The sequence below is a fragment of the Myotis yumanensis genome, unplaced genomic scaffold (genome assembly GCF_028538775.1).
Source record: "Myotis yumanensis isolate MYYU_CA2020_CCGP unplaced genomic scaffold, mMyoYum1.0.hap1 SCAF_6, whole genome shotgun sequence".
NCBI classification, from domain to species: domain Eukaryota; kingdom Metazoa; phylum Chordata; class Mammalia; order Chiroptera; family Vespertilionidae; genus Myotis; species Myotis yumanensis.
The window spans coordinates 52233119-52260699 of record NW_027223757.1 but is presented as its reverse complement, the minus strand read 5'-3'; the positions used below and the strand labels follow the sequence as shown (position 1 = coordinate 52260699).

The 27581-nt window shown below is 38.3% G+C and overlaps 1 protein-coding gene and 1 non-coding gene across 4 annotated transcripts; one reads left to right on the top strand and one right to left on the bottom strand.

Moving 5' to 3' along the window:
- Positions 1 to 1263: 1263 nt before the first annotated feature.
- SRSF12 (serine and arginine rich splicing factor 12) lies at positions 1264 to 27581 on the bottom strand. Of its 3 annotated transcripts, none has more exons than XM_070418102.1 (5): positions 27475 to 27581; positions 20692 to 20813; positions 19320 to 19427; positions 19040 to 19181; positions 1264 to 9769 (listed from the first exon to the last, which is right to left on the bottom strand). In XM_070418102.1, the coding sequence occupies exons 1-5, from the start codon at positions 27537 to 27539 to the stop codon at positions 9400 to 9402; spliced, it is 807 nt and encodes a 268-aa protein (XP_070274203.1). In that variant the 5' UTR covers positions 27540 to 27581; the 3' UTR covers positions 1264 to 9399. The 3 variants fall into 3 exon arrangements, with proteins under 3 accessions (XP_070274203.1, XP_070274201.1, XP_070274202.1); XM_070418100.1 differs by lacking the exon at positions 20692 to 20813 and adding an exon at positions 20236 to 20581 and having other exon boundaries at positions 19320 to 19443; positions 27475 to 27556; XM_070418101.1 differs by lacking the exons at positions 20692 to 20813; positions 27475 to 27581 and adding an exon at positions 20236 to 20371 and having other exon boundaries at positions 19320 to 19431.
- LOC139013383 (U1 spliceosomal RNA) lies at positions 12732 to 12895 on the top strand. Its single transcript, XR_011472032.1, has one exon. It is a non-coding gene; the product is annotated as a U1 spliceosomal RNA (small nuclear RNA).

Below are 27581 nucleotides of genomic sequence, written 5' to 3'. Positions count from 1 at the left end.
ATCAGAGGAAACAGGCATGGACTTTGGGAGATGTTTTGGAGGTAGAATTAAGAACTGAGCAACTGAATGGAGGGTAAGAAAAAAGTTTTTAAATCAAGCAGTTAAGATAAAACTAGCAATTAGGGAACTCTGGAACAGGGTCATAATTATAGAGGAAGATAATTTTTATTTGCATGTTGAACTTTTGAGGTGAACGCAGGATATCCACTTGGAAAGACATGGCAAGCAGATAGAAGATAGGTTAGGCCAGAGATAGACCTTTGTTAATTAGAACATGAAAATGGAACGGAAATATTTTGTTTTCCTACATGCTTTTGTTTTTCCCTTCATAAGGCTTAACACATTTACCAGTGCTCTTGACCCCAATCTTCCTGCTTCCTATAGACTCACAATGTCATCTGTGATAGTAAATTAGTTGTTGAATTAGAAAGTATTTCCTCTGAAAGTGTTAAATGGTGGTTGGTTCTCTGCCTACCTGTAAAAGTCTGTTAGTGGACAATTCTAATTTAAGTTCTGAATTCTGATAGTAGGGCCCCAGAATTGATAAAAAGGAGGACTAGAGGTTTTCTTAGTCCAAAATTCAAAAGTGGGTAAAACTATAATAATAAAAGCATAATATGCTAATTAGACCAGACAAAGCTGGGGCTGTGAGGGAAGCCTGGGTCCCAGGTGCCTGCAGGCGGCTGGAGGGAAGCCCGGGTCCTGGATGCCAGAGGGAAGCCGGTGCGGCAGCCGGGAGGTGGGGGGGGGGGGGGGGGGGGGCAGGAATTTCGTTCATCGCGCCTCTAGTCATTTATAATTGTTTTTTGAACCTCTCCCTTCTCCTAATTACCCTCCCATCACATTGCTGAATACATTATCCTTTATTTAGAGGGCGGGAAGCCCTCCAACTTCCATGTCCTCTATGCAATTGATAGGTGCTTCACGTTGAAGGAATCAAACATTCTTATACTTGGATATGAAAGGCTGATAGTCTCATCCTCCTATATATATTAAAAATTTTGAAGGGCATTGCTGAACTAAATATATTTTAAAATCACAGGTCTGCCTTGCTGAGCATCTGATTCCTGAGCTAACTCCAAGTTTTTTGTACTTCATTTCTTACTCCTGAATCTATAAATCTTTCAAAAACTTCCAAATACAAGTTTTCAAATGGGGAAAGAGAATGTCTGATGCAGAATTCTGTAAGCACAAATCATGTAATTCAGAAACGACTTGTTTTTAAATCTGAAAGGAAATTTGCGTACATTTTTCAGAATGCTATTTTTTTTTAATATATTTTATTGATTTTTTACAGAGAGGGAAGGAGAGAGATAGAGAGTTAGAAACATCAATGAGAGAGAAACATCGATCAGCTGCCTCCTGCACATCTCCTACGGGGGATGTGCACGCAACCCAGGTACATGCCCTTGACCGGAATCGAACCCGGGACCTTTCAGTCCGCAGGCCGACGCTCTATCCACTGAGCCAAACCGGTTTTGGCCAGAATGCTATTTACAAACATAAAAAAGTTAATTTTTGAAGCTTTCTTGAAAATTTTAGATAGCATTCTCTGAAGGTATGGGGTGGACGAAGTTTTGTTTTTTAAGAGTTTAGAAAATATTTTACGCTTAAATTAAACCCTTTAAATCTCTTGGATGAGACTGTCTTCAATTAATCTCTGACAGTTTTCAGATCACTTTTCATATCTTTTGTAATTTTCTTGGAGTTCTAAATTAAATATGCTAAAATGTATAAGTAATGTTTTGAACACCAGGAATTATATTTGTCAAACTTAAAACTTGTATTATAAAAAACCCCAAATTAATTACAATTTAAGGTTTATAAAAGGTGTTAGTTACATTTACTGAGAAGGGTTCATTGTTGAGGTCTTAAAATTCCTTTTCTAAGCAGCGTTTATAGTAGTGCTTTACTGTAGAACTTGTAACACAGATTTAAAGTTCCCTTTGTTAAAGGAAGAATTTATGGAAGTGTTAGTCTCTGAATAAAGTAGATATAAAGGGACAAAATGGGAGGATTGACAGAAGCAAGCTACATCAATAATCATGGAAAATCAGATGCACATTTGTCAAAGGAGGCTACATAGTCAAACTCCATTTAATTAAAAGAGACTATGTATCTGTAATGTATAACAATAGCTTAAAAGATGAAATGACATTCTTTCTTTTTTTTTTTTTTTTAAATATATTTTATTGATTTTTTGCAGAGAGGAAGGGAGAGAGATAGAGAGTTAGAAACATCGATGAGAGAGAAACATCGATCAGCTGCCTCCTGCACATCTCCCACTGGGGATGTGCCCGCAACCCAGGTACATGCCCTTGACCGGAATCGAACCTGGGACCTTTCAGTCCGCAGGCCGACGCTCTATCCACCGAGCCAAACCGGTTTTGGCAGATGAAATGACATTCTTAAACAATAAAAATACATCATTTTTCTAGTCATTCACACAACTTTAATGTATTTGTAAGAAAGGATTCAGGAAAGTTAGTAATTTTTCCAAGTGGCAGAAAAATATCTGGTTGTAAATAGGTACTAACCAAATTCCTCCATATACATAGCTACTCCTAAATTATTACAGATGGTCCCTTTATTCTAAGATTAGAGATTAACCTGACTAGTTGTCTAAACCAAATTACAAATGTGTTTTTGGCAATCTAGAATTTTGGGAAGGGGATGGCAGGGAGAAGATATTTTGATGACTTATTTCCAACATGCAAAGGTTGATTTAAATTGAACTCAAAATTGCCTTCTTAACAGTAAGCTCATTAAACAGGAAAATTACACTTTGCTTTGCATTAAGGAATCATAGAGGGCTTTGGTTCTTTGGAGAGATCTACAATTTGGGTTATCTTGCTATAAAATAAGGCCTCTCAAATGGTCCCTTCCAAAGTTTGAAATTACTTTTCAAGTAATCAGGCATTTAGAACTCTCAATTTTTAGAATGAAAAGATTAATATCAGAGATTGGACTACTCTTTTCTATCAGGATTCCAAGAGCCCTTAGTCACTGCATTCAGTCTAGTCTCCCTCACCATCCGTGTCTATTAAGTTCCTGTATCATCTAGTGCTTAAGACCAGATCCTGAATTTCAAAACTAAGAAAACAGATTTATGAAAGATATTCAACCAAGGTTTTCTGATCATTCTTCAGCTAAATAGAATACCCCATTATAAACATTCCAGTTTTCAAAAACTTACTGTGTTAAATTCAAATTAGCTGGGGAAGGAATAGATAGGTGTGCATATGTGTGATAAAGTATAATTTACTGTTAATTGCAGACTCTAGGTAGTGGGTATATGGGTGTTTACTGTACTTTTTGTTACTAAAGACATAACAATGTTAATAGAATGGGGAGAAATTAAGGCTGCTTTACTAGTTCACTGCAACATTATATATGAGGCATTTGCCAATAATTCAATAGGCTTACTTGTAGCATATAGCACAAATACATTAATCTTTTGAGGTGGTAAACTTGAGTCTCCTGAATGTTTTTCTTTGCATTTTCAGGTAGGCTGATTAGTTATATTTCTAAAACAACAGAAAAACTCTAGTCAATGACTTAAACACCAAAGCCATTGTAAATAAGAAATGAAATTTTAGAGAAATGATAATGTATTTAAGCATTGGTTTATTCAGGAAATATGACAGCAGACACTTAATCTATACTAATAAAAGGGTAATATGCTAATTAGATCGGATAGACTGGACGTCTTCTGGACGTCCTTCCAGACAAAGTGGCGGGGGCAGAGGCAAAGGCAGAGGCAGTTAGGGGCGATCAGGCCAGCAGGGGAGCAATTAGGGGCGATCAAGCAGGCAGGCAGAGGCAGTTAGGGGCGATCAGGCAAGAAGGCAGTGGGGTTAGAAGCGATCAGGCAAGCAGGCAGAGGGGTTAAGGGCGATCAGGCAGGCAGGCAGATAAGCAGTTAGGAGCCAGTGATCCCGGATTGTCAGAGGGATGTCCGACTGCCAGTTTAGGCCCAATCCCGCAGCTGGACATCCCCCAAGGGGTCTCAGATTGGAGAGGGTGTAGGCCAGGCTGAGGGACAACCCCCCTCCCATGCACGAATTTTGTGCACCGGGCCTCTAGTGTTAACATAAATGTCAATGCTTAAAGAAGCTTTAATTAGGGGAGGATGAAGACATAGGTGGAGACTATAAAGATTCTGAAGGGGATTTATAATAATTGCCCATGGTTTTAGAGGACAATGAAAGAAATTACCTAAGGTGGAATAACTTGAACTCCAGTGAGTGTGATTCCCAAAAGAGAAGAGGATGGCTGAAGAGCTGGTTAGCAATGAAGTGACTAGGGAGTAGGAGGGCAAGGCAGTGTGCAATTCTTAACACTTGGCTGGTTCCTTCTCTTCAAAGCCTTTAATACTGAATACCAGTGGAGCTAATGGAAAGCTAAAAGTGTTTAACATTATTCCTTAAGTGATGCAGTTCCACTTTCCATGACAGATACTCATATACTAGTAAAACCACAACCTGTTAGTCAAAATAGATAAGGGTAGACAAAGTGTGGTCACCAAAACTTCTTAAAGACTATCAGTATATTGGACTAATTAGCGGCAGCTCAGAGCTCTATGTAAATTTTTCATCCATGTTTTTAAACAAACGTTTGAAATTATACAGTATAAAACAAAAAATGGTTAGACTTTATAAGTATTAAAAATTATAGTGAATATCCTATAAAGCTAGAATATTTCTAATTAAGCTACATTTAACATTTTAGGGTCAAATTTTAAGGTTTACTGACAATGATGAATATTAATGTTTTTCCTTAACTAAGGTTCTTATGAATTATATATTTTGCAATGTGTTAAAATAAATTTAAATAACATTCCCTCTCATTTTAAAAATATTAAACTACTCAGAAAGAGTCTGACCAGTCATATAGCTTAAGTTGATTTTGAAAAGGTCAACAACAACGTACTTTTTCTCAAGGTGTAAAGTATTACCACAAAGCAAATACTGTGTCACAAATATGATTGGAATGGTTAATTACCCCCCAAAATCCATTGAAATTTTTCTTACTATTAAAAGAAATACGCTATCACTTGGGTTTATGGCTATTTTGTATTAATTTTTGTTGAAATTAAAATCAACAGCATTGTAAATCCTATTATTAGGAGTAAGCTAAAAAAAAAAAAAAAAAACTAGAATATAGTTATTTTAGAAAATGGTTGTAGCAAAGAATTCTGGTTTTCCTCAGCCTACCTCTATGAAGCTATTTCTAAAAAGCATTAGTACTTAGGCATTTAGTTCATCAAATTATACTCCTAAACTAGAGTAGTAATTTTTCTTGTTTCAATTAAATAAGCTGTAATACATTTAAAAATAGAAATGAACGTGCAATCAATCCATTTCTACACTAACTAGCTAGGCATTCTCTCATTTAAGAGAATGACCCTTGAAATTTTCTAAATGCATTCTGAAAGAACCTGTCATTCTTTATTTTAATTTGTAATCTATTTTATAAGCTAGTTTATAAAACAACAGGTATAGGTTAAATATTGAATTATGTGAACCAAATATACACTTAAAATCACACTTAAAAAATAGTAATTATCAACCAACCCACTGAGCATCTATCTACCTCCACAAATTGGTATTTATGTTCATAAGTTTAGGTTGCGGTATATTCCTAGAATATAAATTCAGGAAAGACTATAAAGCAATTCAGGGAAAAATACTACTATCAAAGTACTGTTTTAACTAGAGAGAAGTTGAATCAACGTAAAATATCTTAACACTTCTATCAGGGAATACTACATTTCTAATATGGTTTATAACTCCATTATCTTTATACTTAATTTGTGAACACCTTTTAAAAGATATACAAGATATAAATTTTCCAGAGGGCCTAAATCAATCTGGTAGGCCAATACCCAAGTTAATGCAATGATCCTAAATACCCTATTTTTTTTAATTGAGAGTGATTTTGATGTTAAGTTGCATAATCATTTATTACTTGAAAATGTTTCCTAATCAAATACATATGAGTTCTGACTCAAACCCACACATCTCACTGAACCACTGATTCTTAAACTCTTGGGAGCCGTGGACTTGTTTGAAAATCCACAGTGCCTAAACCTGAAGGTTTGGTTTCATGACAGATTATGATCCTCTGCACCAGAAGTAGCATATATTTATCTATATAAGACCTCAAATATGCTCCCACCGTTTGGAAAATTAATTTTTAACTCTAAGAAATCACAATTTTAATGTAGTTTAGAAGTATTACAAAAATATTTCTAAATGCTTATTCCTTTAAACTTTTGACTAATTTTGCTTTTTGCAATGGGATTAGAATAAAGGCAGGAATTCTTATTTGTAATATAACAACAGTATGTCTTAGAATAGTTGTATCTCAAGTAAACACTACAAATAATATCTAAAGTCCTGAAATAAGATAATTCACATTTAAAAATAAATTAGCCCAGTGGCATAAGATTAAATCCTAAACTCCAAATAAAAAATTTGGCATTATCTCCCATTATCTGTTTGCAGATGCAAAATATCAGCTGCTATATAGAAACTGTATATTATTCATGGGGAGGAAGAAAACAAGCAGGGGTAGTGGCCATCTTTATTTTCTTTGTCATTAACTTACCCTCTATCATTATAAACAAATGGAGGTAGGTAGTGCCCTACACTAAACTTGGGAAGTAACTGAGTCAACATATTATCTTTAAAGGAAATTATTACAGATGTGTAAAACATTTGCTTTATTTATTAACAATCTTACACTAAGTATCCTTTCTTAAGTACTCCAAGAAATAATTCTGTAACAAAAGTGAACCCTAGAGTAGATATACCCAAAAGATAATTTTCCTGGGTACCAGTACAATTTGTAGTCAATTTCCACTCAGAGTCACTGAACCTATTTTCATTAAAGCCTATAACAATTTATTTTTAACTCTCTTTTCCATCTAAACATTACCTTAGTTTAGCATATATCTGTCAAAGACTATTATATTCCAAAAAGGAACAGCATAGTAGTCAGGGAGAGGCAGTCTAGAGCCCAGCCACCCACCAGCTCCAAAGTCTTAATAGCTGTTGACCTTATGCATGTCCTTTAACTTCTCTGCATCTCACTTCTGTATCTGCAGTGGTATTTACCTCATAAAGCTATTGGGATGATGAGGGAATAATGTAAAACTTACAGAAGAGTGCCAAGTGCATAGTTATATACTCAAAAAAGTTTGAACTACTATCATTCCAGTTTTTCCATCAAACCAAATAGCATCCTCCTAACCAGCCGAGGGATCACAATTTGGAAAACCAAATGAGATGTAAATCTAAGGATTCAGCATGTTCAGAAACATTGCCTTATCAAATTATTAAAATAATGGCTAAATGCTTAGTAAAGACACTACAATCAAATCCTTGTATTTGGTATCCCTGTATATGTAAACCCAAACATTTATTTAGAAAATATAAAAAGTTACTATTAATAATTGTCTTGCTCTTTTTTCAGACTGTCTTTTAAATTTTCAATAGTGCCACATAATTTTGAAACTAAATTTTATTACAAATGAACATGAACTTCAAAGAGTTGTAGTACTGAAGTAACTTCTGCTATGATTAGAGAATTTCTACTCAGGAAGTACAGTATACATGAATTTGTGGTACTTGCCCAAATATTACAAGTATATAAATCATTTTGTAAACTTGTTTCTTACACATAGGATCTAAAATTCAAAGAAAAATGGAATTTGTATTCAAAACAAATAGAAGCAACACTGGCTTCTATATGCTAAATCTATAAGACAAATTTTTTTCTTAAGCACTCTAGATACAAATATTAACTGTATGGGCTGAAACTTTTTAATTTTCAATGTAATTCAACAAGGTACACAAGTAGAACTCTATAAATATATCCCCTATAAGAATCATATTTATCACAAATACTACCAAAACCCTCTGAAAAACATAAACTACAAACACATTTTAAAGAAATTCTCATTTTTAACAACTACAAAAGCAATGAATAGCAATAAAGTTATTTGGTTTAAAAACCGAAGGGCAGTGTAATGTAAATACAAATACTGGATTGTTTTTGAGGATGCAGTCTTGAGTTTCTTAATACAACTAAACACTTCCAAAAGTAGTAAGACATACTCTATACAATTTAAAGGCTTAACCTAAAGCTCTAAAAAGAAAAATTAAGCAGTAGATGAAAAGTAGGTATGTAGAAATAATGGTATAAAATATTATTTTTATACAATGGGTACCACCCTTTAAAGAGATAAGGCTTAATATGATTATTTTTGGATTATGAGTGTTGCCCACAATTTTTATAGTAGTCTCAAACCATTCAAAATTCAGTATTCAAAAAATGTTTTGCTATTTCTGAAGTGACTGAATATAGTACAGGATGCAATTTAATGTCAACTTACCTATGCTTTTCCACCCAATAAAAAATAAAACCTTTTTTGAGCTTAGGAGAGAATCTATCTTTTGAATGATATAAATTCAACTTTTAGGGATGTCAGAATTTTGTAATATGAACTAATCTCCACCGAGAATTGGCCCAAGTTTAAACAGAAGACACAAAAGAGACATAGGTGTCAAACAGTTTAAGTCTGACTTATGCAATTATATAGTCATAATTACTTTTTACATGAAAGTGATTTAAAGTAAAAAATATTTTTATAAAAGGTATTATTAATATTACTAATACAGTAGTCCCCCCTTATCTGTGGTTTTCCTTTCCACGGTTTCAGTTATGCATGATCAACTGTGATCTAAAAATATTAAATGGAAAATTCCAGAAATAAACAATTCCTAAGTTTTAAATTACATGCAGTTCTGAGTACTTCATCTCATCATGTAGGCATTGTAATCTCACAAGAGTGAGGCCAGTACAATATTTTGAGAGATCACATTCACATACCTTTTATTATAGTATATTATTATGTCTATTTTATTATTGTTGTTTATATCTTACTGCGCCTAATTATAAATTAATCATGATCATAGGTATGTGTGTATAGAGGAAAACAGTCTATATAGAGTTTGGTACAATCTGTGGTTTCAAGCATCAAAGGGTTTTGAACATATCTCCATGGAGAAGGGGGAACTACTGTACTTATATCAAAGTAGAATTTTCTAAGTTAGTTCCATTTTACCCATTTCCTTTGAAAAGTACCCTTCTGCCACAATGTAAACAAAAATGGTCCATAAAATGGTAACATTAGACATCAAAATTTGTGGTGTGGGCCCTTAAATGGAGACCAAATCTTTATTAACTCAAAGCTAGAGAGGTTTTGTTTCTTGTACATGCCCAGAGGTAACTAATATTAACTCACATTTTCTGTAAGCCTTGAAGAATTTTTATTTAACATAATGAGAGGTTTAATAACTTAAAGACTATCTTGCACTCTTCTCTTGTTGTTCACCAACTGTTTTTATGACGATAACTCCGAGATCTAGAATGTGATCGAAAATGAGAGTGTTTTGCTGTCTGTGCTTTTGTTTCAGAATTGGTATACCCTTTAGGAGATTTACATGGGGATCTTACTATGGAGTCAGAATGTCTTCCATGTGATCTTGATTTTGTTCCTGAGCTAGTCTGCTTTTGAGGTGAACTTGATTGTGATTTTCCTATTGATTTTGATCTTTTTTCTAAGGACTTGGACCTTGACCGTCCTCTAGAACCAGAATTCCGTCTTGGAGTTCTTGACTGCCTTGCTGAGGTAGACCGCCTTGGTAGTGACTTGGAGCGAGACTTAGACTGGCTATAAGAAAGTCGCCTGTGTCGAGACCTGCAAACATCCACAATGTTAGAGTATATATTTCACACAAAAGCAGTTAATAGATTAGGAAAAAACACTTGCAGGAAATTATATACTTCAGATAATATTAGTTATGTTTTTATTGGCTAAGTTAAAAGAAATAATTCTAATTTTATTATGCATGCTTTTGGTTCAAACATAACAAGTTTGTAATACTCGTTATATAGAATATATAACCAAAAGGTATTTACTTTGCTACATACTAGTAATTCTTATGACATGGGTCAGTTCTGAAAAATACCCTGCATATTTAGTATGGGTTACACAACTCCCAAGAAGTATGAAAATCTAAAGAAAAAAATGTAAAGAGAGAGGGAAAGAAAATAATTATTTAAAGTTTATCAAATAATGCTTATAACAACAAAAATTTAGATGCAGGACTTCTGAATTCTACCATGATAAAACAGCTTGTACTAGATTAATCTTCCCATAGAAATTAACTATATAAAAAAGGTAGACAAATGATGATGGAAGGAGACTTAACTCGGGGTGGTGAACAAATGATACAATATACAGAGATGTATTATAGAATTACACACCTGAAACCCATATACTTTTATTAACTAATGTCACTCCAATAAATTCAATTTTAAAAAGAGTAAAAGAGCTCCAGCCAGTGTGACTCAGTGGTTGAGCACTGACCTATGAACCAGGAGGTTATGGTTCAATTCCAGTCAGGACACATGCCCGGGTTGTGGGCTTGATCCCCAGTAGGGGGCGTGCAGGAGGCAGCCGATCAATGATTCTGTCTCATCACTGATGTTTCTATCTCTCCCTCTCCCTTCCCCTCTGAAATCAATAAAAATATATTTAAAAAATAAACAAAACAATTAAGAGAAAAAAGTAAATAACATTTATAAAACAACTGTGGGGAATAACCAACACAAGCAGAACTTGAGGGGTTGTAAGCCATGGTTTGTTTTTGTTTTATTTTGTTTATCCTTCTATTGATTTTATAAAGGAAGGGAGAGGGAGAAAAAGAGGGAAACATCAATGATGAGAATCATTGATTGGCTGCCTCCAAAACGCCCCACAGGGGACTGAGCCCACAACCCCAGCATTTGCGCTGACTGGGAATAGAACCGTGACCTCCTGGTTCATAGGTTGTCACTCAACCCCTGAGCCAAGCCAGCTAGGCAAGCCGTGGTTCTCTTACTCAGACCATTTTCTTAATAACAGCATTGGAAATAGAGCCCAACTAGAAAATGGTTATCTGACTAAGCTGAAGAGACAGAGGTTAGCATTCAGGGCTACCAAAGTGGCTGAGACTTGAGAGGCAAAATCCAAGAGATGAGAGAATTACAGACAAAAACAAAGCATAAAAAACCCTAAATTCTGCTTACAAATTCTCAAGTCACTGGCCATCTTCTAAACTGTGCATGCCCAGGATGAGACTCCCAAGAGGTCAGAAAAACTGCAGCTGCACCCTAGCCCAGTGATGGCGAACCTGCGACACGCGAACTCATTTTTTTGGTTGATTTTTCTTTGTTAAATGGCATTTAAATATATAAAATAAATATCAAAAATATAAATTTTTGTTCTACTATGGTTGCAAATATCAAAAAACTTCTATACAGTGGGGCCTTGACTTACGAGTTTTTTGAGATATCAGCTGTCTCTCGGCCGATTTTTTGCATCGGGTTGGTAGAGTAATTTGAGTTAACGAGCTCTTTAACGAGCTCGGTCTCCGAACGAATTAAACTGGTAAGTTAAGGCCCCACTGTATGTGACACGGCACCAGAGTTAAGTTAGGGCTTTTCAAAATGCTGCCACGCCGAGCTCAAAAGGTTCGCCATCACTGCCCTAGCCGGTTTGGTTCAGTGGGTCGAACGCTGGCCCACGGACTGAAGGGTCTCAGGGTGGATTCTGATCAGACCGGGCAGCAGACTCAATGCCCCGCCCTGGTCGGGGCATGTGTAGGAGGCAACCAATGGTGACACGAGCATGTTTCTCTCTCTCCCCTTCCCCTTCCATTTGTTGTAAAAATCAATGTCCCCATATATGTTAGTTACTCTTTCACAATTGCCTCTCTCTGTTCAACCTAATTTAAAATCATGTAGGTGCTGCCACTCATTTGGTTCTTCATTTTTTAACCAGGGCGCCTGTGTCAGGTGAACTGGGTTAAATAAATGTGAATGCTTTTATACTGTGAAACCGGATCTGCCAATTTTCTTCTCAGGCCCGGCCGCAGGCCCGAACAGGCAGAAGAGTTTTGCCTCTACATACACCACCAACGCCCGTGATACTACAATTGCTGCAGAGTTGTTTTGCGCAGAGGGTCTAGCCAAAAGGGCAGAAACGGAAAAAAATTATTCGTTCTCTAAAAGAAGGGAGGAGCACTCGGTTTCTTAGGAAATCCAGGGTGAACGCTGCTCTCCTTTATGCCGAGAGCTGCAGGCAGTCGCGGTGAAGCCCGCGTGGAGACCCCCATCTCCACCGGGCACCCGCCCCGGAGCAGAGCGGCCGGGATGGGGGGACACTCAGCCCCTGGGCCAAGCCGGCCGTGGTTCTTCCACTCAGACCATTTTCTTAATAGCAGCACCGGGGGTATCGCGCACGGAAGACTCTCATAACAGATCCACGCCAGGACCAGGGCCCGCCAAGGCGAGGAATTTAAAACGCCCCCAGCTGCGACTGTCTTCCGGTTGGTCGCCAGGCCTAAGTAGAGCGAATGTATCTGCTTCAAGTATCAGAGTGACGTAGGTGACCAGAGGCGGGGATATGTAGATGAGCACAGCGCGGTGACTGCTGGTTCGAGTGTATTAACGGAGCAAAATTTCCTCTGAATATCCAGAAGAACGTATCTTAGTTTCTGTCATATAAATAACACTGCAACTTAGAGTCGAAGGGCAAAAGAATGCTCAATATAATTAACCATGACGTTAAAGTGTGTTGAGGATGATGGTGACGTGCCAGGCAGGGTCCTGCTCTCATACTTACCTGGCAGGGGAGATACCATGATCACGAAGGTGGTTTCCCCAGGGCGAGGCTTACCCATTGCACTCCGGGCATGCTGACCCCTGCGATTTCCTCAAATGTGGGAAACTCGACTGCATAATTTGTGGTAGTGGGGGACTGCGTTCGCGCTCTCCCCTGGTCAGCTTGTTTCACAAAGATAGTGTTTGTGCCCAATAATCTTCGTTTTTCTTTTGACACAAGAAGGCTGTATAGCAATGATTACTGCTCCTGTTGGCTCATTTACATGTTCCCCCGGGGAGAATGCTCCAACCAACTGAGGTACCTTAGTGGATTCCTATTTAAGTTTTCACTCTAATTGTGAAATGGTTGTCATGTAGAAGAACTATTGAGTATGAAGTATTGAAATGTGCTTGTAGCTAAAAAGCCCCGTGGAAACCAGGTGTTGGTGAAAAACTGGAATTCCTGTGCACTGATGGTGGGAATACAAAGTGGAATGACGCCTATAGGAAATGTATGGCAGTTCCTAAAAAAATATATATAAGTATGCAGTTTTCATATGATCCGGCGATTTTACTTCTGGATGTATACACAAAATAATTGAAAACGGACTTGAAGAGCTATTTGTACATTCCTGTTACTAGCTGGCAGCATTATTCACAATAGCCAAAGGTGGGGGTAAAAAGAAATAAAAATAAATGGAAAAATATCCTCAGGTGAGGATTTACCAAAAAAAAAAAAAAAAAACCTGCAGCTGAAAGACTGAATAACTGAGCTGAAATTTTATCAGAGACATACTGCTGGGGACAGACTGGAGTTCAAGACTCCGAAAGGTCAAGGAGTCTTAAGTAAGAGCCCAGCTTTCCAATGAAAAACCCAGAAGGGCAGTATCCTACAGGTAAGGACCAGGCCCTAGGAATAAACATGAAGCTAAATAAATCAGCCTTATCAATGCCTCAAACTAAGCCTTGAAAGGGTCAAGGTGATCTGCCAATACTCTGCCTGCTAGAAGAAAACAACTTTCTTTGGAGGATGGTAGCATCCAAAGTTTCTATAATTTTTCATTAACAATGTCCAACATCCAATACAAAATTATAAGGTATGTGAAAAATAGATTAAAATGATTAAAAACTAACAAAAAAAAAAGATAAAATAACTACACCCAAAACAATTTGGTATTATTGTTATTCAGACAGGAATTTAAAAAATTACTATGACTAACATGTTTTAAAAAAATAAGAGAAAAAGACAAAATAGATGAAAAAGATAGAAAATTTCAAAAGAATTTTGGAGTCTATAAAAAGAAACAAATGGATATTTTAGAACTAAAATATATATATATCTGAAGTTAAAGTCATTAAATGGATGTAACAGCAGTCTAGATACAACAAGAAATAGTGAACTGAACTGAAAAACAGATTATTAGAAAAATATTATACTGAAACACAGTAAGAGAAAAGGAATTTTATGAAATCCAGAACAGAACATAAAAGATATTTAGAACATAGTCACATGGCCAAAGGACAAACTGAATAAGGCAGAAGTATATCTGAAGAGGTAATGTCCTAAAATTTCTGAAACGAATAAAAAGCATCAACTCACAATTTTGAAAAGCTCAATAATCCAGGTAGAATAAGTACAAAGAAAACTACACCAGGTATCTTTATATATAAAACCCTAATATGCAAATAGAACAGCGGAACAACTGAACAACCAAACAACCGGTCGCTGACCACCAGAGGGCACATGCAGAACATGGCAGGCATCAGATGCAGTGGGATGGTGAGTGGGGCAGCCAAACCAAGGCCAGTCCCAATTGCCCCTGAGGGCTTCTCCATTTCCCCCTGCTCCTGAGGTGCAATCAGGGCTGGCAGCCACCTCTCGTACCTGCTGCCAGGGACAGCCCCACTTGCACCTGCTGACAGCACTGGCCCCACTCACACCCACTGCTGGCACTGGCCCCAGTCGCTCCACACTGTCAGCAGGAGCAGGGCCGGCGCGATCAGTGAGTGGTAGCAGTGGTGGCAGAAGCGGGGCTGCCGGCAGATGGGACTGGGGGCCGCAGCGGGAGGGGCCAGGCGGGGGCACAGAGGGTGGGCCAAGACCCACCCCTGTGCCCCACCACAGCCTTGCAGCCCACAGTTCCTTTCAAGGTGCACAAATTCGTGCACTGGGCCCCTAGTATCACAATGAAACTGCAGAAAACAAAGCCACAGAGAAAAATACGGAACTCTGCTAAAGAATAAAAGACATTACCTTCAAAGAAGCAACATTAAGAATTCCAGCTGACTATGGATATTAGAAAAACAATGGAATGATATTTAAAAAGAAAGGGGGGAAAAAGTCTTTACCAACCTAGAAATCCATCCCCAGCAAAAATATCCTTCAAACATTAATATGAAATGAAGATGTTTCAGACAAACAAAAGCTGAAAGAATTCATTGCCAGCAGACCTATACTATATATAAAATATACTAAAAAATTTTTAAATGAAGAAAAATAACCTTAAACAAAAGCATGGAATTACAGGAAAGAATATAGAGCACTGAAAAGTATGAATATATTGATCTAGAATATATTCTGGAATAAGAGCAGTCTTTTAGAAATTATTAAATTTCATTCCTGTGGTACATAGTTCTAGAAAAAAAATAAAAAACAGAACACTGTCCTTGAAAAAAAAACCTAACATGGAAAAAAAAAATGCTATTTTAACATTCTTTGAGCTAGGGACTACTGCTAAATGCTAGGGATATAAGGCTGAATAAGACAGAAGTCCTTGCTCCTCAAAGAGCTCATAGTCTACTAATAGCAACAAACTAGCTTCCCCCCCGCCCCAACCCCACATTTACTAAAGGCAAAATAAGAGACCTGTTTTTAGTCCAAAGTAGTATCACATATACTGTATATATGTACAGTGCATGTTTGGTTTATATGTATTCTCTCTCACATGAACACACACATGTAAAATCTGATCTTTGTGAATACTTTGAGAGCTAGGTAAGATATACATTCTCTATAATATAATTTTACAGATTAAAAAAACCGAGGTCGGTGAGGTTAAGCAATGACCTTATAACTAATACAAAGCTACTCCATCATGATTTGGAACAAAAGACGTTTTTTTGTTTGTTTGTTTTTCTCCAGCTAAGTATTATACTTTACTTCAACTAGAAGATGGTTAACTAAGGCTCTAATGTATTTGGAAATAACTTATATTCTTAATGAATGAAAATGGACAACTTGTTTTCTTTTATAAACTAAGTCTATCTACCAAGACCACTGGATATTCAGTATGTCAAGACAAGACAGCGCTGCTTTAAGCACAATATTATATCTACTTTGAACTTTGATATATAAGACTTTCATTTTATGTGAACACTAGCCACATCATTATAAATGTATGGTAAATTATACATGTATAGTCTATATATAGTCTATACATGTATAGTATATATAATAGTATAGAGAGATATATAAAATTCACAGTGAATGAACTGTTGAACATCACTCCCTTACACTATTCATGTCCCCTGTGAAGCCAGAAGCAATACCAATGGTATTAGTTGTGGATGTAGCTCTCTCTTCCTATTTTCCCTTCCACTTGGCTGGAAGGATTGGTGCCAGGCCACTTGGAGCGAAGACTCTCTCACCAGCTCTAGTACATATATCCTATTTTGAGCTTTTTTTTGTCTAGGCTCTTAAGAGTTGAGGAATGGAGTCCTGGCCAGTGTGCTCAGTGGATTGGAGTATCACCCTGTACACCAAAAGGTTGTGGGTTCAATACCCTGTCGGGGTGTGTATGGGACATAGCTGATGGACGTTCTCTCTCTCTCTCTCTCTCTCTCTCTCTCTCTCTCTCTCTCTCTCTCTTCCCCATCTTTAAAATCAATAAACATATCCTCGGGTGAGAATTTTTTTTTAAAAAAAGAGAAAGAAATGTAGCTAGTGTAATGGAGAGACTGAATTTTAGAAAGAGTTGAAGAATGGAGGGACTAGAGTGAAAGTGAACAGCCCTGGTGATCATCTTTGATTTGAAATTCAGTGGGCCTATATAGCTTAGGTATATTATATACAGTCCAGGAGAGCTAACTCTTATTTACTAGAGGATACAAGTCTAAATATTGATCATTCTTTAAGAACAGAATTCACGGCGAGGCCCTCAGTAGACAGAGAAGTACAGACGGAATTGGAACCTCCTGCTTCAGCGAGATCATGTTTCTCCAGTATCACCTCAATGAACAGGGAGACCGGGTCTATACCCTGAAGAAGTTTGATCCTATTGGACAACAGACCTGCTCGGCCCATCCTGCTCGGTTCTCCCCAGACGACAAATACTCTCAACACCGAGTCACCATCAAGAAACATTTCAAGGAAGGTCCCTTAAATTCCATGTCTCTCCTGCCACCTGAGACACCTCTGAGACTTTTCCGAAACCAAGCTTTTCAGTCTGTGAGCCTTGAGGGCTTCTTACCACCCTTGCTCTTTGGAATCGGTGTCATCATTACCCTAGACCAGTGATGGCGAACCTTTTGAGCTCGGCGTGTCAGCATTTTGAAAAACTCTAACTTAACTCTGGTGCCGTGTCACATACAGAAATTTTTTGATATTTGCAACCATAGTAAAACAAAGACTTATATTTTTGATATTTATTTTATATATTTAAATGCCATTTAACAAAGAAAAATCAACCAAAAAAATGAGTTTGCGTGTCACCTGACACGCGTGTCATAGGTTCGCCATCACTGCCTTAGATCATGCTTGTGTGAAGCAATCATGGTAGCACCCCCCCTTAAAGAAAACAAGTTTGAGTCTGCTTTTCGTATTTTGACTGCCACGTTATTAAAATGATTTGAAAGAGAAAAAAAAAAAAGAACAGAATTCACTTGAAAATTTCTATAAAAAATTCTCTATGAAAAAATTTCAGCATTAAAACTCAGATAAATAGTACAAAGTTTTAAAAACTTAGGCATGCTAATACAATTTGTTATTATTTAAATAATTTCACCAAGTAATTAATTTCCATTGTGATTTACTATTATTCTAACAGAAACAAACAACTGGATAGCAAAATAGGGAACCTGCAAATATCTTTTTCTGAAAAATTTACTATTCTTACGTCTTCCTATAATACTACCATACTTGGAATTTATTTTTAAAATCACTAACTTTTTATAAATATATTTATTTACATTAATTTTAATGTCAACCACCATCCCTTCTTATGAGCTTTTAATCACTAGCCACATATCGGTGTGAGAAAAACATTCTTTAAATCACTTTAAAAATATGTTTTTACTAATTTTTAGAAGGGAGAGGACAGAGATAAGCATCGATGTGAGAGCGTAACATCAAACAGCTGCCCCCTGCACACCCCATGCCGGGGATCAAGCCTGTAATCTAGGCATGTGCCCTGACGGAATCCAAATGGCAACCCTTTGGTGCACAGGACAACGCCCAACCAACTGAGCCACACCAGCCAAAGGAGAACTTAACATTCTTAATTGTTGGATTCATTTAGGAAATTTTTATTTAGTTAACATTCCTCATTTCTATTTGCCAAATATGTATTTTTTAATATGTTGCTTTTTTCACTATGTATTACCTTTCCATTCAAAAAGTTGAGTCCCGAGAAGAAACAGAAGAAAAAAATAAATGAAAAGCTTAATATTGGGAGGTATTCAATAAGCGTAAATTAATCTTTCTATAAAAGATGATTCTTTATGAATATTATTCTGGTGGCCTGGTTTTTCTGTACACGTGTGTGTTGTTTTTTTAAAATAATATTTTATTGATTTCAGAGAGGAAGGAATAGAGAGACAGAAACATCAATGATGAGAGAGAATCATTGATCGGCTGCCTCCTGCAGACCCCTTATTGGGGGATCGAACCCGCAACCCAGGTATGTGCCCTGACCGGGAATTGAACTGTGATTTCCTGGTTCATAGGTCGATGCTCAACCACTGAGCCACACTGACCGGGCTCAAAGCTCCTTAAAAGGTTTTCCAGCCTGGGCTGATTTGGCTCAGTAGATTGAGCATCTGTCTGCAGGCCAAAGAGTCCCGGGTTCAATTCCGGTCAAGGGCACATACCTTGTTTGCAGGCTCCTCCCCAGCCTGGGCCCTGGTTGGGCACAGGCAGGAGGCAACCAACCAATGTGTTTCTCTAACATCGATGTTTCTCTCTGCCTTTCCCCCTCTCTTCCACTCTCTCTAATAGATCAATGAAAAAATATCCTTGGGTGAGGATTAACAAAAACAAACAAAAAAATGTTTTCCAGAAAAAGTAGAAAATTAAGTTTTCAATACTCTTGTATTTGATACTCACTCTTTAAGGCTATCAGACCGCCTCCTATTTCTTCCCCATGAAGAACTTCTACTTCGAGTTCTCCGTTGGCTGGGGCTTCTTGACCTCCTATGGTCACTTGGAGAACAAGGGTGACGTTCTTTTGATTTCATTTGGCCTGGCGCTAGAATATGAAGTGTAAGACCTCAGTCACAACCACTCAAATCGTATTATTTTCTAAAAGAATTTTAAACTAAAAAATCTATCATTGCTAAAATTCATTCTGCTGAATAAACAAGATCTAACATTTAGTCACACTTACTTTTGCGGTCACCTTGTGCAAACTGTATTTCAATTTGACGGCCACATACCCATTTTCTATTGAGGTTATAAAGAGCATCTTCAGCATCTCGAACATCTTCAAATATGACTAGCTGTTAAGGACACTTTGAATGTCAGATATTAAGTAAAAATGTTATTTTAAAAGAATTATTTAGGTGACAGAAAATTAATAGAGAAAACAAGTTCAAGTTATTAAGCTCACATCTACAATATAATATGAATCAAAAAAATTTTTACTTTCATTATGAAAACAAATGCTCATTATGATTTAAAAGAATGAATCTAAAAATAAAAAACATGCAACTATATTTTAAATGTATACATTAGTATAAATGTATAATTTATGCTGTATAAATGTATAATTTCAAACATGTAATGAGAACAAAATACTAGTAAGTCCAACACTGCCCTTCTCTCAGGTAAAAAATTCATCAGGTTTTTCACTAAAAGAAATCAGCATGCAGAAACCTGTATTCTGAATTTAAATTACTCTTTTCAGCAAAAAGCTTTTTAATTATGATATTTTGGAGCAATTATTTATAAACAAAATGCACACACATAACTGAGCTAAAACACATTTTCAAAACTGATTTAGTTCTTTAAAAATGATATTTACCTTTGAACCTACTGCTTTAAAATACCTTTATACTTTTATTACTTGGGGTATAAAAACATAGAAGTAATCTGTAAACATATGGAATTACATATATTGGTTGGTAATAACCCACTAAACTCCCTTATCTATGTAAATTATATATTAAACCTAACTAAAATAGAAATAAGCTATATAAAATGAAGAGCCGTATTTTAGGAGGTTATTCACTGGTTTAATTTTTTTTTAATAGAAAACAGAAAAAGCCAAGAAATGCAATACAATATGAGACTTTGGCAATTACCTCAATGTCACTTGATCTTGAACCTTGACCTTTACTCTTTAAGGCTTGCAAGATGGACTTTATAAGAGACGAAGAACCAACAAAATCAGACTTGGCTTTGACTCTGGAACTCTGAGTAAATGTAGGAAAGCCGAAGTCTCAACCTGGTGTTGGCTTTGTCTTTTGCTTGATAAAGACTTCCCTCTTCCAGGTCTTTATCTCTGTGTCCACCCTCCCTCTTTACTCCTTGATGCTTGAACTTTAGGTGCCTTTTGTCTCGCCTGCTCGGTTTATGCTCGGATTCTAGCTAACAGGTTGGTTCAAACTGGGGGGCTCTTGCCAGCTACTGTGGACTGCTTTAGATTTTCTGAGATAAAGAAATAAACACATTTAATTAGGCAATATTAATCTCATACCATATGCTCCTGAATACATATATGTAATTTGCACATGTATGTAGTATATTCAAATGCACACAGTAAAATAAAGGATATTGAACATAAGCAAATCCTCTTGGGCGGCGGGTGTAGAAGTCAAGTGGAATGTAAACGTCTACTATAGGGCCATACCGACCAAACTCACGACGCAAGTCCTCAGGCCTGAATTGTTTTAGAAATAAGGCAAAGAAATATGAGTAGCTGGATTAAAATATCATGCCTACAGAAATCCAGTTGAAACCCTCAAAAGAAAGTACATTCTCTGTACTAGCATTACCTAAAATTATCTCTCAGAAGACTCACCCAGGGTTCACAAATGAAAGAGGGAAAAAAAGAAGAGAAATTCTCTGGCCTCCCTTTCAGAGATTCTGGTTCAAGAAGTCTGGATTGGAGGCTGGAAAGCTATATTTTTACAAGCACTCCAGGTGGCTGTCATGGCTACTCAGGTTGGAGAAACAATGACCCACATCCACCCCAAAGTTATTCCTATTACAAGGTTTTTCAATGGTCATATAAACAGCCCTAACTATTAACTATTTCATTAGGAACACACTCAATTGCTTCATTAGAATTTCATGTTTATGTTAGATTGTTTTCAGAGCACAAGAATTAAAATTTAAAGAAGTCCTAAAATCTCTCGGCCACTGAACAGTGGTTGAACATCAACCTATGAACCATGAGGTCACAGTTCAATTCCCAGTCAGGACACATGCCCAGGGTCGCAGGCTTGATTCCCAGTATGGGGCGTGCAGGAAGCAGCCGATCAATGACTCTCTCATTGATGTTTCTCTCTCTCTCTCCCTCTCACTTCCTTCCTGAAATCAATCAAAAAATATATATTTAAATAAGTCCTAAAATCATTTCTCAGGTTTTGAAGAAAAATGGGTATTTTACATTAAGCATAAAGCAAAATAACTACTATGTTCTCAAATTTGACAAGTATTTTTGAGCCTCCTATATGCCTTTTACTGTGACAGATATTAAAGAGGGGATACCCAAGAAATACATAGCTTATTTGTCTTCATAGAGCTACAATTTAACTGAAGAGACAAAATACTTAGCATTGATATCTGACAGTTATGGTGCATTTATATGCTAGCTTCTGCTTGCCCTAACACCACTAATTCTCACAGCTCCATGGTTGTTTACAGATGAGGGCACAGACAGATTAACTCACTATGGTCACTGAGCCAGCAAGTGACAGAACTGGAATCAAACTCCCACAGTCTGACACTAGTCTGTGTTCTTTCTATCTATCTATCTATCTATCTATCTATCTATCTATCTATCTATTTATTTATTTATTTTTATTCATTGACTGATTTGAGAAAGAAAGAAACATTGATCTGTCATTACACTATTTGTGCATTCACTGGTTAATTCTTGTATGTGCCCTGACCAGGGAGGGATTGAACCTGTAACCTTCACATATCAAGACAACACTCTAATTGAGCTAACCAATACTGTGTATTTCCTCATGGAAACCTTAAGAAATTCAGCATCAAGCTATGGGCACAAAACATGGCTTTTATTTTTTAAAAATATATTTTTATTGAGTTCAGAGAGGACAGGAAAGGGATAAAGAGAAACATCAATGATGACCCCAATACAACACTGTTCCTATAGTAACAGCAGAAAGAAGCAGCTGTGAGGATCTGAGCTATGTGCAGGAACTCCCATTAATTGAGACTTTTCATTCTGTTTTATCAGAGCGCATATAGGTCTTATTTCAGGAAAAGTAAAACAGTCATTTACAAAAATCAATCTGTATCCTAAGCATTTTAATAAAAAGTTAAAACAAACAAAAATAAATTAATTTTTTTTTAAAAAAAAGAAACATCAGTGATGAGAAAGAGTCATCGATTGGCTGCCTCCTGCATGCCCCTCACTGGGGATCGAGCCTGCAACCCCAGCATGCATCCTGGCCAGGAACTGAACCAACAAACTCTTGGTGAATGGGTCAACCCTCAACTACTAGGCCACAGCTGGACCCTTTATAGTTTTATCTTTTACACTTCAACTGATAATCCAGTTCAAATTGTGATGTGAACTAGAAGTTACAGTTAATTTTTTCCCTACTATATGGATATCCAGTTATTATGGCATCATTTGTTAAAAGACTCCTTTCTCCACTAAATTGCTTTGATGCCTTTGTCAAAATCAATTGACTCTGTAAGTGTGGATTATTTATGGAGTCTCTATTCCGTTCTATTGATCTACTTGTATGTCCTTAGGCCAGTATCACACTTTCTTAATTACTGTATCACTTAGTAAGTCTTTAAGTCAGTAGTATAAGTCTTTCAGTTTCAGTAAGATTTTTCACAGACAGCAGGCCTGGATGGTGGCAGGGCAGGTGGGATGGCGGTTAATTTGCATATCGTGCTGATTAGCCAATGGGAGGCGTAGCGAAGGTACGATCAATTACCATGTTTGTCTATTATTAGATAAGATGTCTTATTTATTTTTCTTGCCTTGCTGCACTGGTTAGGATCTGCAATAAAATGCTGAATGGAGGTTGTGAGCATGGGCATCCTTGTCTTGATCTGATATTAGGGAGAAAGCATTCCATTTTTACCATTAAGTATGGTGTTAGCTGTAACTTTTTCATAGGCTGAGGAAGTCCCCATTTATTTCTAGTTTGCTGATACTTGTTGAATTCATAAAATCTTGTTGAATTCTAATGCTTTTTTTACATCACCATCAATGTTAACATCAATATAGTCTCATATACACTGTAACCAAAGAATATTACTAAGTATGTCCAAGAGAAGTACAGTGGGGCCTTGACTTACGAGTGTCCCGACTAACGAGTTTTTCGAGATACGTGCCATCTCTCGGCTGATTTTTTGCTTTGAGTTGCGAGCTAAAATTCAGGTTACAAGCCAGCTTCAGATACCCCACCGCTAGTTGGCGCAGCGAACATCACAGTGAACGCCACAACATCAGCCCAGCATCACGTGTCTCACTCGTTCACTTTAATGATTTGACATACGAGTAATTTGAGTTACGAGCTCGGTCACGGAACGAATTAAACTCGTAAGTCAAGGCCCCACTGTACTGATCATTCCTCCCCAACCTAACATGATATTATACATCAAAATGGTAATGTTATATTTGGGATTTGACATTACTTTGTTCCATTAGAAAACTGTATCGGAGATTTTTTAAAAATTACTCTTCTACACAATAAGAAAGCAAAGATATTAAAATTAATATCTTCCCTAACCAGTTTGGCTCAGTGGATAGAGCGTCGGCCTGCGGACTGAAAGGTCCCAAGTTTGATTCCAGTCAAGGGCCTGTACCTTGGTTGCGGGCACATCCCCAGTGGGGGGTGTAGGAGGCAGCTGATCGATGTTTCTCTCTCATCAATGTTTCTAACTCTGTATCCCTCTCCCTTCCTCTCTGTAAAAAATCAATAAAATATATTTTTTAAAAAAATTAATATTCTTCCTGATCCACCTCTTGTTTTACTAGTGAAAAGAAATTTAACAAAATTTTCAAGTATATATATATATATTTTTATAATATATAAAATATAAAAATATATAAATATAAATATATAAATATATAAATATAAAATATAAAAAGAAAAAAAGCTCTACTTTCAGAGCAAACTTTAAAATATAAATATGTAAATCTTTTCTTTTTATATTTTTATTGATTTCAGAGAGGAAGGAAGAGGGAGAGAGAGATAGAAACATCCACGATGAGAATCATTGATTGTCTGTCTCCTGCACACCCCACACTGGGGATCAAGCCTGCAAACCAGGCATGTGCCCTGACTGGGAATTGAACCGTGACCTCCTGGTTCATACCTCGACGCTCAACCACTGAGCCATGCCAGCCGAGCGTAAAAAATATTTTTAAGTCTTTCTTTAGTTCTTATGTTCAACTGCATTCCTAACAAATTTTATACTAACCCATAGTGACTTGTAATGTCTTGTCCATTATCACATATTAAAATGGCCACTTCAAAGAAACATTTTAAATAAATTTTGGCTTTGTTATAAACACTTTTACTAAAGAAAATTTGAAAACAGGAAAGAGAAAAACCAGTCAAATAGATTTCTTTCCAGGCTCATTTTTTATATGTAGTTTCTCCTTTCCTCATTTTTAGGTAATTGAAACCATACTGTATCTATCATTTTATAACCTGTTTGTTTTGTTTTCACATTTATCCCAATGATTTTCTTTATAAGCATCCTAAATGTCAAAGCTAATTTTAATGTCTAGGTGTCATACTGCTAGTTAATTTACACTATATGCCACCTTGTACAAAAAAGTATAGGTTACATGTGTAGCATAGGTTACATGTGTGATTCTACTTTCATAACACTACTCAGCAGCTGTGCAATCTTAGGCAAGATACTTAATCTCTCTAAGCCTAAATTTCTTATCTGTAAAATGGAATTATTAAGAAACATATATTACAGATTTATTGTGAAAATTTAATTAAGATAATAGGGGTAGTGTTTAGTATAGCATCAGGGACATAGTGAGTACTCAAAAATGTGAACAATGATTATTTAATACAGTCCTCCTAGATTTTGACTGTCCCCCAGTAGCAGAGTTAAGAAGTGGTGAAAAATGGAAAAGAAAATCAATAAACCTCAATTATCAGTCTTGATTACTCAGAGGTGGATTATCTAGATTAGAGGTCATGTGTCACCTGCAGATCAGGTGTCACCTGTAACATGCGTTTTATTTGGCCTGCACAATGTTTAAACAGTAAAAAACAAAACAAAACAAAAAAAAACCCTGTTGAAACAGGAAACTGCCAATATTTTACATCTTTAATTTTTTTTTTAATTTTTATAAGGTGTTTCTGCCAAACTGAAGACAACTGCCAGGAGGCAAGATGTCAAATGCAGTATTTTACAGCTTTTAAATCTACAACAATTGGAATTTCATATGCTTTAACTTAAACAATGCTACCATTTTGAAACAGAGCACTTACACAAAATACAAGTTTCTGACGTGTTTTGAAAATCAGGAAGATATGGCAACAGGTCTGTATGTCTAAATACTAGTTATCAGCTGGAGCTTAGTAGCAGCTGCTGTCCCCAGGAGATGGCACATCTTGTTTTCCATTTGCTACAGTCCATACCACCCTATTGTGTCTTATAACCTGACAACCTCACTCATTCCTATTACCCTGGCTGGCCCCTGTGGCCACTGGAATTGGAAACCGCTAATTTCTGAAGACACACACTCTGGGCACACACACGATGCTTATTCAGTATTCAAGGGATCTGTTTAACTGTGGAATTTTTTATTTTTATTTTTTTACCTTACCCAAATTACAAATTGTGCTTGTTTTCTATGTAATGAATTGATAAACGGGTTGAGAGAAGAACTGTAAGCACACGCATCTTTTAGAGGCCAATTAAGGTATATTAACTCCCCGTCTACAGTTGTGACATATATAAAAGTAGGGCCCTAACCAGTTTGGCTCAGTGGATAGAGCCTCGGCCTGCGGACTGAAGGGTCCCAGGTTCGATTCCAGAAGTGTGCAGGAGGCAGCTGGTCCATGTTTCTCTGTCATCCATGTTTCTAACTCACTATCCCTCTCCCTTCCTCCCTGTAAAAAAATCAATCAAATATATTAAAAAAAATAAAAGTAGGGATCAAATTAAAAAATACTTAACATTTACCCCTCAGAGATAAACTGTGATTTCCAGAGATGGCTCTGGAGTCGAGGATTCCAATATATTTTATTTGTATCCGGGAAGCGCCGGGTAAGGCATTTAAACTCTGGGCTCAGCTCTCCCTTCTGTGCAGTCAGGCAACACCGCATCTCTCTGGAGGCCGGGGCAGGGAGGCCGGGGCAGGGAGGCCGGGGCAGGGAGGCCGGGGCAGGGGGGCCGGGGCATGAAGGCCGGGGCAGGGAGGCCGGGGCAGGAAGGCCGGGGCAGGGAGGCCGGGGCAGGGAGCCCGGGGCAGGGAGGCCGGGGCAGGGGGGCCGGGGCATGAAGGCCGGGGCAGGGAGGCCGGGGCGGGGAGGCCGGGGCAGGGAGGCCGGGGCAGGGAGCCCGGGGCAGGGAGGCCGGGGCAGGGGGGCCGGGGCATGAAGGCCGGGGCAGGGAGGCCGGGGCGGGGAGGCCGGGGCGGGGAGGCCGGGGCAGGGAGGCCGGGGCGGGCGGGGGCACATTCAGCCCCGCCCCCGCCCCTCGCCGTCCCCCTGGCTCCTGTGAAGGGGGAAAGGGCCGTGGGAAGAAGTGACTTGCTAAGTAAGCCCTCTGTCTGGGCACAACGTGGACAGGATCCTCCAGGCGGGGTGGTGGGTAGACAGAACATGCAAAACCGACCGGCGAAGCCCATGCCAATCACGAATAACGGTGTTTGCACTGTATTCAGAACTTTAAAGAAAACCACAGAAACCTCATCACTGAAGTTACCCCTGCGTATAGTGCAAAACGGAGCGACGGAGGCAGTTTAACTGCACACCTGTCAGGAGGCCGACGCGGGAGGAAAGCCGAGGCCGCGGTGCGCGCTCCCGGCCGTGCGTCCGCCCATCCCGGGCCTCCGCGTCCAGGAGGCGGCACGCGCGGCTGGATCCGGGCGCGGCCACAAAGCGCCGGAGGCGGGAGGCCCCGGGCGGCCGGGAGGGGGCGGCCCGCGCCCCGCGCTCCCCCGGGAGGGATGGGCACCCGCCGGGCGGCGGAATGCGGGCCGGGCGGGCGGCGGCGCGGGCAGCGCAGGGTTCCCTCCGCCCCGGGCAGGGCGCCCTCACGGGGAGCGCGGGGCAGACCCGGCGGGTCCCCGAGATGCGGCCGTGACCCCGCCTCTTCCCCGCGCCCCAACCTGCGGCCCCGCCGCTCACCTGGTGGCGTCCGCGACGTTCCTGACGAACAGGGAGGTGTTGGGGGGCCTCGTGTAGCGAGACATGTCCGCGTCCTGCGTTCCCTCCGGGCCTGCCCGCGGCCACGT